This window comes from Eumetopias jubatus, unplaced genomic scaffold (assembly GCF_037043125.1).
Source record: "Eumetopias jubatus isolate StellerSeaLion01/CBP00866 unplaced genomic scaffold, mEumJub1_p1.0 scaffold_16, whole genome shotgun sequence".
NCBI classification, from domain to species: domain Eukaryota; kingdom Metazoa; phylum Chordata; class Mammalia; order Carnivora; family Otariidae; genus Eumetopias; species Eumetopias jubatus.
In genome coordinates this window covers 21,591,044-21,603,104 of record NW_028274822.1, presented here as the reverse complement: position 1 = coordinate 21,603,104, position 12,061 = coordinate 21,591,044, and the positions used below count along the sequence as shown (strand labels likewise).

The following is a 12,061-nucleotide window of genomic DNA, read 5'->3' as shown; positions in this document are numbered from 1 at the left end:
CCAGAATGTTTTATACATTACTTTCATCACTCTGTGTTTTCTATTTCAGGGCCTACTCTTCCCAAGACTCATGTTAAAACAGCCTCTCTTGGGTTGGCTGGAAAGGCAAGATCTCCTTTGCTTCCTGTATCTGTGCCAACGGCTCCTGAAGTATCCGAGGAGAGCCACAAAGCAACAGAGGATCCAGCCAATGTAAGGCTATCCTTGAAATTTATGCTGTGTCAGGTGAAGCAGTGACCATTGCTATACTTAAAAAGCAATCTTAAAAATCAAGCAGATTTAAAGAATGTGTGACTTTACATACATACATACACATATAGGTGTATATATGTATTTCCTTGCAATGGGTTGACATACCTTGGCATTTGACTACATATATGATGATTCTTTAAAACAACAACAACAAAATAGTAACAAAAACTATACTCTGAAAACTTTTCTGAAGTTATCAGACACGTCGCTTCTAAAATCACACAGTAGCCTAGAAATATAGAATTGAGAAGAAAAAAATACAAAATGAAAAAATGAAGGAAGGAGTTTAAGAAGAAAAAAGAGAAGGAACTGACATAATTAGAAAATAAGAGGAGAAAATTTAGTTATTTGAGAGAAAACGTTTGCTAACTAGAGGAAGAAGCTAAAATGTGATCAAATTAGAAAACTCAGAAAGAAAATAAATGGAGACCAAAAAAATCTAAATTTTGAGAGAGCAAAAGAGAGTTTAAGAGTTCTCCCAAAAATGCATTATAAGAGAGATTTGAAAAGATGTTGCCTAAAGGCAGAGATTTACAAAACTCTGGAGTGTTTCTGAATATATTTCAAGAGAAAGCATTTAAAACGAGAACAAAGAACTATCATATCATATATCTTGAAAAGTCACAGTGGAAGGGGAGAAAAAATGGATGAGAAAAAAAAGTTAGAATCATCTCATTTGAATGAACAATAAATTTTTTTCTTGACTTTATCGTTTTTGGTACTGCAAACCATAAGGTATTTTAACAACATGGAAACCAAGGAATCTGGATATGTGTATGTGTGTGAATGTTTGGCAGAAGTCTGTTATATGATTAATATACATTTCGTATACTTTAAAAAGGTTCAAATTTATAGTGCAATATTCGTTTAGTCTCGGGGCTGTTGGGTGTACCTCAAGTCAGGTCAAATTCCTAAATTTATGTAATATATCTCATCTCATAAGGAATTATGTCAGGTGGCCCATATTTGTATTTAAGGTTGATTCTAAAGAGTGACAGTCAAAGCTATACTATTAAAAGCAGTAAGATTATACATTAAAGGATACACAGAAACAGGGCAAATAAACTAGATCAACACTGCCCTACAGAAATATAATGTGAACTACATGTGTAATTTTAAATTTCCTAGAAGCCACATTAAAAGATGTGAAAATAAATGAGATTAATTTTAATACTGTCTTTCATCTAACCCAGTATTTCCAAAATGTTATCATTTCAACATGCAATAAATACAAAAAATTTGTCAAAAAGATATTTTACATTTTTGTACCAAGTGTTCAGAATCTGGTGTGTATTTTATATATATATATATATATATATATATATATATATATACACATACACACACACACACACATTTCAATTCAGACTAGTCACATTTCAGAAATCCAGTTGTTACATATTGCTAGTGGTTGCTGTGTTGGACAATGATAGCTAGACAATTCAAAAAAAAGAAAACCCAAACAACAGTTAAGAAATGAGTTACCAACTGATCACCTCCCTTCAACCTCTCCCTTTATATGTAGGCCAGTCTTTTGAGCAAAAATGGCTACTTTTCAATCCCCATTAAGCTCTGGAGATTATGTGGTATATGACCATTCATTGGTATGCTGAGATTTCTATAAGAAGGTACCATTTTCAACATATTTAATATCATGCATTCCGAGCTGTTTCCTTAGTGGCTAGAGTGAGTTAGTGCCCATCCCCCATATAATCTCTAGTGGTGTGCTCTTGGGATCAACGGTATTTATTTGGCAGGATTAGATACCCATTCTGACCGGGTAGTGAGTAACACTTTCCATCCTACACAGAGCTAGAAATCATGACTCAGGCCTCATTGTTTCAATAACTTAATCAAATTGATAGCCAAGAATAATCAAGCAGGACAGGTCTGTATTATTCAAAATAAAGGGTATGTTGGAAAAGAAAAGAAAAACTAACATTTATTGAGTAGGTAATACCCACCAACACTGACTTATTGAATCCTCCCAGCTACCCAGTGAGGCAAGCTTGTTATTCCCATTTGACACATAAGGGGACAGACTCAAAATGAGCAAGTATATGAAAGACCTGGGATTCCAATCAATACCACAGCCTTATTTCCTCCACTGGCTAGCCATCAAAATTACTTGGGAAGCTTTAAAGAGAGAGAAAGAGAGAGAGAGAGAGATTGTAACCATCTTATACTTAACTGCATCAGAATTCCTGAGGCCAGCAATGGGGGTATCTGTTCTGTGATAACTAATGATCCAGTATTACTAATGACCTGATTCTCGTGGCCCCCAGTAAGAGTTCTAGAGAGTACGTTCACTAAGACTTCCAAGACTTCCTCAGTTCAAGCTCTTCATTGTACCCACCAATCAAATGTGCTAGAATATTGCCTATACAACTGTGCATACAGGCAACTCTGGTTTGGGGTGAGAATTTTGTTTCCACATACAAACTATAAAGTCATAATCCTCAGACCTTTCACTGGCCAAGGCAAAGTCCATCAAACTCCCACACAAAAATGTACATACATCTCTTTTTCGTGGCGCGTTGGAGATGGTAGCCTGCTTCAGGATGAAGGTGAACATCTCTTTCCCAGCTACTGGCTGCCAGAAACTCATTGAAGTGGACGATGAACGCAAACTTCGTACCTTTTATGAGAAGCGTTTGGCCACAGAAGTTGCTGCCGATGCTCTGGGTGAAGAATGGAAGGGTTATGTGGTCCGAATCAGTGGTGGCAATGACAAACAAGGCTTCCCCATGAAGCAGGGTGTCTAGACCCATGGTCTTGTCCGCCTGCTGCTGAGTAAGGGGCATTCCTGCTATAGACCAAGGCGGACTGGAGAGAGAAAGCGCAAATCTGTTCGGGTTGCATTGTGGATGCCAATCCCAGTGTTCTCAACTTGGTCATTGTAAAAAAGGGGAGAAGGATATTCCTGGACTCACTGATACTACTGTGCCTCGTTGCCTGGGGCCCAAAAGAGCCAGCAGAATCCGCAAACTTTTCAATCTCTCTAAAGAAGATGATGTCCGCCAGTATGTTGTGAGAAAGCCCCTAAACAAAGAAGGGAAGAAACCTAGAACCAAAGCGCCTAAGATTCAGCGTCTTGTTAGTCCACGAGTCCTCCAACACCAATGGCAGCGTATTGCTTTGAAGAAGCAGCGCACTAAGAAAAATAAGGAAGAGGCTGCAGAATATGCTAAACTTTTGGCCAAGAGAATGAAGGAGGCCAAAGAAAAACGCCAGGAACAGATTGCCAAGAGACGGAGGCTGTCATCTCTGAGAGCTTCTACCTCTAAGTCTGAGTCCAGTCAAAAATGAGATTTTCTATGAGTGACAAATAAATACGATCAGACATCAAAAAAAATGTACATTCGTTGTGTTATGAAAAAAAGGAACATGGTGATAGACATTCTGTTCAGATCCTGCTGGGTGACCTACGGAAAGGAAAAAGGAGTAACATACTGAATATGCACCATGTGCTGGTCACTGTGATAGTCACTAAACAGGCCACAAGGTGCTCAGAATAGCCTATGAAATAGATGACCAGCATCATTTTATAGCTGAGAAAAGCTTTGGATCAGAGAGGCTTACTAACTTATCCGAGACCATACAGTTCTACGGTGGTAGAACTTGATGTGAAATGAGATTTTTTTTTTTTTACTCTAAAGCTTTTTCCTCAACACAGGGATGAAGTTAGTGAAACACGATGCAGTCATTCCTCTCATCACTACCTCTTTTATTACCAGCATCTTCATTCAGTGATTATATTCTGAGCACAGCCTCTTGCTATGGCTGTGGGCCACTGTGTCATGCTTGATAATACAAAGTAAACCAACTAGATGTGGCCACTGCCTTCATAAAAGGAGATATCGATATTCGCCTGTCCTTTAAAAAAAAAAAGATTTTATTTATTTATTTGACAGTGAGAGAGAGAGCGAGAGCAGGAACACAAGCCAGGGGAGTGGGAGAGGGAGAAGCAGGCTTCCCGCGGAGCAGGGAGCCCGACACGGGGCTTGATCCCAGGACCCTGGGATCATGAACCAAGCCAAAAGCAGACACTTAACGACTGAGCCACCTAGGTGCCCCTTCACCTGTCCTAACTCTTTGTTCTCGTTCTTTCTGCAGGTGTATGAACAGGATGATTTGAGTGAGCAGATGGCAAGCTTGGAAGGGCTAATGAAGCAACTTAATGCAATCACAGGCTCGGCCTTTTAACACGTCTCACCCAATTGATGAGGTGTATTTTTCTGGGAACTTTGCAGCATACCAATTACCCATAAGCAGCACACCTGTGTCCAAGAACTCTTAACCAGTGTACAGATCAACCATCAGGACCACTCAGTTATGGAAGATCCTGAAGCATTTCAGAGGGAAAAAGCATCCCTTCTTTCATAGGTATCAGGAAATTCACAATGGTGACCATGGGGTCCCTAAGCAAAAGCAAAGATCCATCCTCACTGCAATGTCAAGGCTGAAGCTGCTAGCCGAGTCCTGGGTCTTTGCCACTGCAGTGACCACACTGTCCTAACTAAGGCTTGGGTTTTCCTTCACTGAGGCCTGTCATTTCCTTTCTGTGTAGGTCTAGTCTTACAAAATGCAAGTGCATTATCCAAGCCTGTACCATGCCATGGCAAATCAGTGCAAGCTCATTATTTTGTTTTCAACTTCAAAGTACAGAGCACCCATGGAAATTCTCTTGCCACATAGCACCAAAGGATTGGATGTTTTCTTGACAGCACAAAGAGTAAATAAGTAAACAAAAGGCAGCGAATGCTTATGTTTTATAACTCAGACATTCATCTTGCACAGGTGGTGGATATTAGCCAGTGGCGGTAAAATTCACCCATTTCAGCAAATATTTGTAAATCCACCCTTGGTTAATATTTATGTCTGGAGAACAGGGAAGTAAAAATCTGCAACTAGGGGCATCCCACCAGCAGCAGTCTGTTTCCTGAAAGAGGATACAATATGCAGTCTTCTCAAACACACGGTAATTACGTGCTTAAGCTTGTTATAGGACATTTTTCAATTGGGGTGGCTTTTGTGCCATATCACACTGTGATGACATGTCAAAGCTTCACCACGGCCATCTTCCTCAGAAGTCGGGCCGGAAGAGCTCCCCCCCTTCGTCCTGTCCCTCCCTGAGTTCTCCTTGGCAGCCAGCCTTGGGCGAGGTGGCCAGCTCCACACATCGCTTGGCCTCCTGACCAACATCCCTGTCACCCTCTGTGGAAATGGCAGACTCCCTGAGAACAGGCCCTGAGGAAGGGAGAGAAAATGGAAGGCAGTTTCAAACGGTACCTGTTCTTGAGTGATGTCACTTCTGCCAACAGGCTCCTCACTGACTTAGAGGGGGCAGTATTGGTCAGTGGCGACCACCAGGCCCTGTTGTCAAGGGAACCTTCTACACTATGCCTGCCCAGAGTCAGAGAGGAGCAGAGGGCAAGGTGTCACTTGATACTTCTGACACATTATAAATCCAGTGGATACTTTTCAGAGCTGCGTCTTCATTGAACTAGAATTTTAAACTTCTAACACCATGTTTATCTACAGCTTGGAACTAGGTGAAATTAAGAACATTTTGTGTGCACCCTTTAGTTTCTGAATTTTCAGCCGCATTTGGAGTTAATCCCTGTTTATGCAGCTGAATTGCCAAAAGGGAGCTAGTTTGCATATTTATCAGTTAGGCAACTTGAAAACCCAATAAGAGAGTTTCAGCTGAATTATTCCTTTCAGCTCTCTTTGATTTCAAGCTTGAGTAGGTCATAATTTTAAAAGAGCATGGAAGGGATAGGATCTTTACAACCTAATAGCTCCTTTTATTAGGTGGGTAATTATATATGAATCCCTGAATAAAATATTTTGAGCAAAATGGCACTGTAACAGAAGTAATAATTCAGATTATTTTTTTACAGTTTTATGTCGGGAAGGAAATCTGATGTCAAAGAGAGGGCTTGTTCAAATGGTTCATTAGAATGTCCGGTCCATTTGTGAAATTGTTCCTTCAACAAGAGTGCTTATTCAATTTACTAAGATTTTCTTGAAGTTCTTCTGAAGAGCTATGTGACGTTATTCTATGGGGCAGATTACTCTTCTTCAAAATCTGGACACTTAGGTAGACAACCCTCCACTGACCGGGAACAAGGCATTTCCTAACATAATGTTGAATCTTGCAGAAATAATTCATTACTTCAGAAAATGTTCATTAGGCTAGCTTTACCCTCTCGAGGTCCTAGAATGCCTCCCCCATTTCTAATACTAATAAACAAGTAACATTCGCTGATGGTATTTGTTATCCAAGGAATGTCATCCTGAGTGCTCTGTTTGGAATGGGCTACAAATCTCAAATTTCAGATTGAATATAGACTGTACCTGGACAATCAAGAGAATAGCATTCTTCACAAAATTCTCGATGACTCTAGTCAAAGTCCCTGACTTTAATAAATAAAAATTTTTAAAACTACATGAAAATATGCATTATTTGTTTTCAGCAAGAGGTACATTTCTGGTGCATGCTCTTGAAGCTTCCTTCCTAAAGAAATACAATGGTTTATTTTAGTAACTGGTATTGCTAATAAGTCTTGCTTCATGCTTTGAAGATATAGTAGAATCCATTTAAATTCTCTCAAGAGACTCTCCTGTGCTTTACCCCATGATTTTAATATGCAATGACTTTGCCACTTTTGTAAAGCTCTGCTCCCCACTCTCTCAAAGAGTTTACATATATATATAATTGCCTGCTCAAATTTTCAGATAACTTTTTAATTTCCCAGCCTTCTGATCTCTTGACAAGAAGCAATCTGTGAAGACTGCAAGATAGCCTCTATTTTGTTCCTAGCTCCGAGCCTAGGTCATAATATACAGAGCTCTTTAAGCTCATAAATCTCTCTGACTCCCATAGGGCGATGCTTGACAGCTAGCCAGCAGCTCTGCCACCAGGACTCATTTCTCCCTGCAAAAGAAGAAAATAAAACTCGGCAGGGCATGCTCAGGACTCCCCTGCATTGGGCTGAACTGTCAGGCAAGAGCCTCCTCTTGAAAAAGTCTGGTATTTTTCTTTTGTATTTCATACCGATGAGAAAGCTATTTTTCTTTCCTCTAGAAATTTCTGCATTTGTTAAACTCACAAAAATGTAGAGAGCTCAAAATGCATAAGGCAGGAGGATGCTCTAACCAAAAGTTAAATATTTCTTAGTGATTCATATTCAGTTAAAAAAAAAAAAAAAAGAGTCCTAGCTACCTCTTTGTAGAATATGCTATAAGCTTCTAGAATATGTAAACAATGGAATTTCACCTTTGGGTATTATAAAATGCACACTCAATTGAACAATCTGGAAAAAAAAAAAGGAGAAACAGATCAAGCCAGGGATTTAAGAGGTGAATTTATTAAAGTTTCCCATGAGGGATTAGATACAACATTTTTCTCTTCAAAATAAGGGCTGCTTGAAATGACGTGTGTGTTTGGTCCTCTGCCTCAGTAGGAGCTACAAAAGGAGAGTGGTCCAGCATTAGTGTGTCATTCCCATCAATATTTGGAAATTTTAAAGTTTGGCACTCACAGCTTTTCCAATAAAGAATCCCTAAGTAGAGGTTTTTCTGGAAACCTTTCATAGTCCGTGTTTGAAGATGGTTGCTCATTCTTATCCACCCTTTTGATACATCTGGCTGTTGACTTTGTTTAGAGAAACATCTAAAGTCTTCTCCAATTTAACAGAGGGTTTCATATGGCAGCTGGACTGTCACTCCAACAACAACAACCAAAAAATGTCCCCTCTAAAGAAATCACCTTATCATGTCAGATGAAATTGTATCCCAGACTCAGACTTATGGTTTTAGAATTTCCACTTCTAGTCCATAAGAGAGAGACAAATAGAAAAAATTTCCTAGTTGTAGGTGTGTTTAGAGAAAACAAAATCCTCTGAATTTTCAAAGAGATGTGGAACAAGGTTGCTTTCCCTCCCTCAATCAACTAGTTGACTTCATACAATCACAGACCGTCCTGAAGGCCAGAGTAGCCTCCCTTGCCTGTTCATAACCATATATACAATACAGAGCCCGTAACCTAGTAGAGCTTCAGAAGCAGGCATACTCACATCTGCCATCTCTCTCTTCTTAAAATTACTTTCAAAGCAACATTTTACTCATGGTGTCTATTTCTCTAGTGACTTTCAGAAATCACTTAAATATTGCACAGAAGAGCTTTCCACGGGGTTCCCGTTTTAAATTACATTACTTAGAAAATCGTAGCTATTTTGTGCAATTTTCCATTCCAATGAAAAATACACATTCCCATGCCTCAGTGTACCTTGCTATCCAAATACCTGCTTCCAAAAGGTAATGAAAAGAAATGCCTGAGTATTTCCTGGTCAGTGAGGTTGCATAAGAGACCAATACCATGCCCATATCAGCAAATAGATATCACTTCTGGGCTTTGCATTGCCGCCGCTGGGTAACGTTCACTTGGCGACTTCTGGCCGCACTCTCTGAAGGACTTCTTCTGCTCTCAGTAGAGAGCCTTTGTACAGTGTCATCCTATAATTTTTTTGTTGGCTGGAAAGCAACAGCAAAACTCTGCAAGATGTCACAGATGCATGGGCCAAGGGATCTCACTGTGTGCTGAAAGTGTTATTTTCAGATGCAAGAAAGGAAAGTTGGTGAGGAGGAGAAAGGCTGTTTTTTATTATTGTAGGGTAAACCTGACAATTCTGACCTTGGTGAATTGTCAGCTTGTTTGGGGGATGGGTGGGTGGGTCCGGGGTGTACTTTTTATAAGTAATATTTAATTTATTATTTAGAGTGGCTTCTTTTTGGATAATTTATGATAAAAAGGGAGATCTGGTTGGGAATCTAGATATGGCTATTAAAGCTGCAGTGTTCCATATCTCAGAGGGACCACTTTGGAAATGAATTGTCCATTTGCTGAGTATGAGGATGCGTCCAGGCAAAGCCTCCGCTAAAGCTTCATCATTACCACCTTCTCCCTTTCCAGGGTCATTCAAACAAGATAACACCAAATCTAAAATAGTCTGCTAGCATTTTGCAGATCAATGCTACTCATTCTCTCAAAGGGCTTTGCAATTCAAATTGTTAGTGTGCTAGTGGTAGGTTTATTTGGTAGAAATGGGTATACTACAGCTTTAACTAGCCTTAGTGGAAAAAAGAAATTTTTTGTTGCTACAAAACACCTTTAAAAAAAAGAAAAAGGTATTTTGAGCCTACAAAGAGTTTCTTTAAATTGTCAAGACTCTAGCATTGTTAACCAAATTAGACTAGTGATTGCAATATTTAAGTGTAAATCTTGTTCTATGAGAAAGGATACTTGCTTACAGTTTAAAACGATGACTGTTTCTACACACGATCTTGTATACTACCACACGAGGAAAAGGGGTTTTGTAATCACTGTAGAACAGTCTCATATTCATTTTTTATAGAAATGTTATTCCAATGGTGCATTTTTTGTTTAATAAATAAAGTTTTGATACAAAGTTCTTTCTTCAAGTTATTTTTATTAAATGGCTGACGTTAAAGGCACCCGACCCTCATCCCTCCCTGTCTATTCTTACCCTCAGGATACATACTTTTTTTGACATCTGTGGCAGAGGCCACAGTGCTCTGCTGTATCCCCTTGGATCCTTCTACCATTTTCATGAACATGCCCAGTAGGGCTGCAATCCCAACAGGCAATAGCCATGGCTTTTTGTTGGGGGGCTGCCTCAGGCTGCCAGAACCCACTTTGCCTACATGCACAGGAGAGCTGGAAATGCCTGATCACACCTCAGCAATAGCTGCAGAATACTCTGGCCCTTTTACCCCTGACTGGGACAACTCTGTGGTGTAACCCAACTTACCTCTAGAGTTCCTGTGCAGGACTGAGCCCAAGTGACTCTGAGGAGAAACAGGGCTCCACAGTATTGCACCCTAGACATGCTACCCTTGCTTGGCTTGCCTCCTTTCTCTTTCCCTCTTCCCCCATTCCCCTAAAGGTCTCTCCTGGAAGCACTTCATAATAAATCACTTTTACACAGATCTCCATGTTGGGGTCTGTTTTAGGGGAATTAACCTAAGACAAGACCTTTCTATTTTTATTTCCATTTGAACACACCAATACCAAATAAATGTAACAGTTTCTCCATCCTCCAGATACTTCATTTTTATAGTATCAATAGCAGAACTGGGGATGCATATGCATTGAATGAGATATTGCTATGAGTATTGAAAAGTTCGGTTGGGCATTTAATGTGTTCTCTAAGAGAAAGCCACATATTGATAAAAGTTTTATTAACTCTTTGGGGCAAGCAGAGAACTATTCACTAAGCTCTTTCTTGAAGACAATGCATCACAGGTGACAAGACATGTGGGGTTTTAAAGGTCGCCTAGATCTTCCTGTCTTTCTCAACTCATAATCATTCCATCTAGAGAAAAAAAATGTGTTGAAGATCGCCAAGACCCTGGAGAAACTGGAACCCTTGTGCACGACTAGTGGGAATGTAAGCTAATGCAGCCACGGTGGAAAACAGTATGGTGGTTCCTCAAAAAATTAAACATAGATTACCAAATGATCCAGCAAATCCACTCTCCAAAAAAATCAAAAGCAGGGACTTGAACAGATATTTGGATACCTATGTTCATAGCAGCATTATTCACAATAGCCAAAATATGAAAGCAACCCAAGGATGCATCAACAGATGAATGAATAAATAAAATGTGGTCTATGCATACAGTGGAATATTACACAGCCTTGAAAAGGAGGGACATTCTGACACACACTACAACATGGGTGAAACTTGAAGACGTTATGTTCTGTAAAATAAGCCTGTCAAGAGAGTACAAATAGTGTATAATTCCATTTATATGAGGTACATAGAGTAGTCAAATCCATAGAGACAGAGTAGAATGGTGGTTGCCATTGGCTAGGAAAATAGGGGAATGGGGAATAATTGCTTAATTGGTATCGAGTTTCAGTTTTTGAGGATGAAAAAGGTTCTGGGGATAGATAGTGATGATGGTTGCACAACATGAATGTACTTAATGTTACTGAACTGTACACTTAAAATGGTTAAAAAGGTAAATTTTGTTATGTATATTTTAGAACAATTTTTTAAAAATCTCCGAATAAGGATATTCCAATGCTGATATTTATTCTTTGACTCCTGAAATATAAATATGTTAATACCAAAATGTTAAAAGAGATTGATATGCAAGAAATAGAAGCAACGTATTTACCACAGTCTATTTTCTCTCACACATTTTACACTACCATATTCAACTGATGTAACCATATCTTACAAAAGAATGTTGTGCTACCATAGAAGACTATCACAGATGATTATTTCCATAGAAAACTGGTTATTTGAAGAAAAAATAAAATGGATTACTGGTGTCTGACCTAGAAAGGAAAAGGCTAAGAGATTAATGACTCTCAGCACTGCAAATATTTTTATGGAAGAGATTTTTGGAGTGGTCAAAGAATGAAATACTCTCTATCTTAAATACCCTATGATGCTACAGTTAGATAGTAAGTTGCATTAATATGTATGCAGGTGAATTTAAGAGGTCTGAAGGAAGGTGACATGTCAGAGAGGTCCATTCAGAGCCAAAATCCAGAAAGGTTAACATTACCTCTCTTTCATGGAAATGTTCTTCAATTTATTAATCACTTGTCTGTTTCACTTGTTCTGATGTGTTTTAATGGTGTACCTACAATTCTTAAAAATTCTTCCCGATTTCCAACCTATCATTCCACTTCCTCACTTCTTTCATGCATTACTCTTCCTAAACATTATTCACAGCCTCTCAGTTGTCTTCACATACTGATTCC

General features: G+C 39.2%; 1 protein-coding gene and 1 pseudogene across 1 annotated transcript in view; both read left to right on the top strand.

Annotated features, from left to right (window-relative positions):
* Positions 1-4,458, top strand: part of DCC (DCC netrin 1 receptor) — a 750,254-nt gene extending 745,796 nt beyond the window's left edge. Inside the window, exons 28-29 of the mRNA XM_088019394.1 lie at positions 50-192; positions 4,369-4,458. Coding sequence (XP_087875520.1) covers positions 50-192; positions 4,369-4,458 — 233 coding nt within the window. The remainder of the gene's footprint in view (positions 1-49; positions 193-4,368) is intronic.
* LOC114202743 (small ribosomal subunit protein eS6 pseudogene) lies at positions 2,814-3,601 on the top strand (annotated as a pseudogene).
* Positions 4,459-12,061: the final 7,603 nt, after the last annotated feature.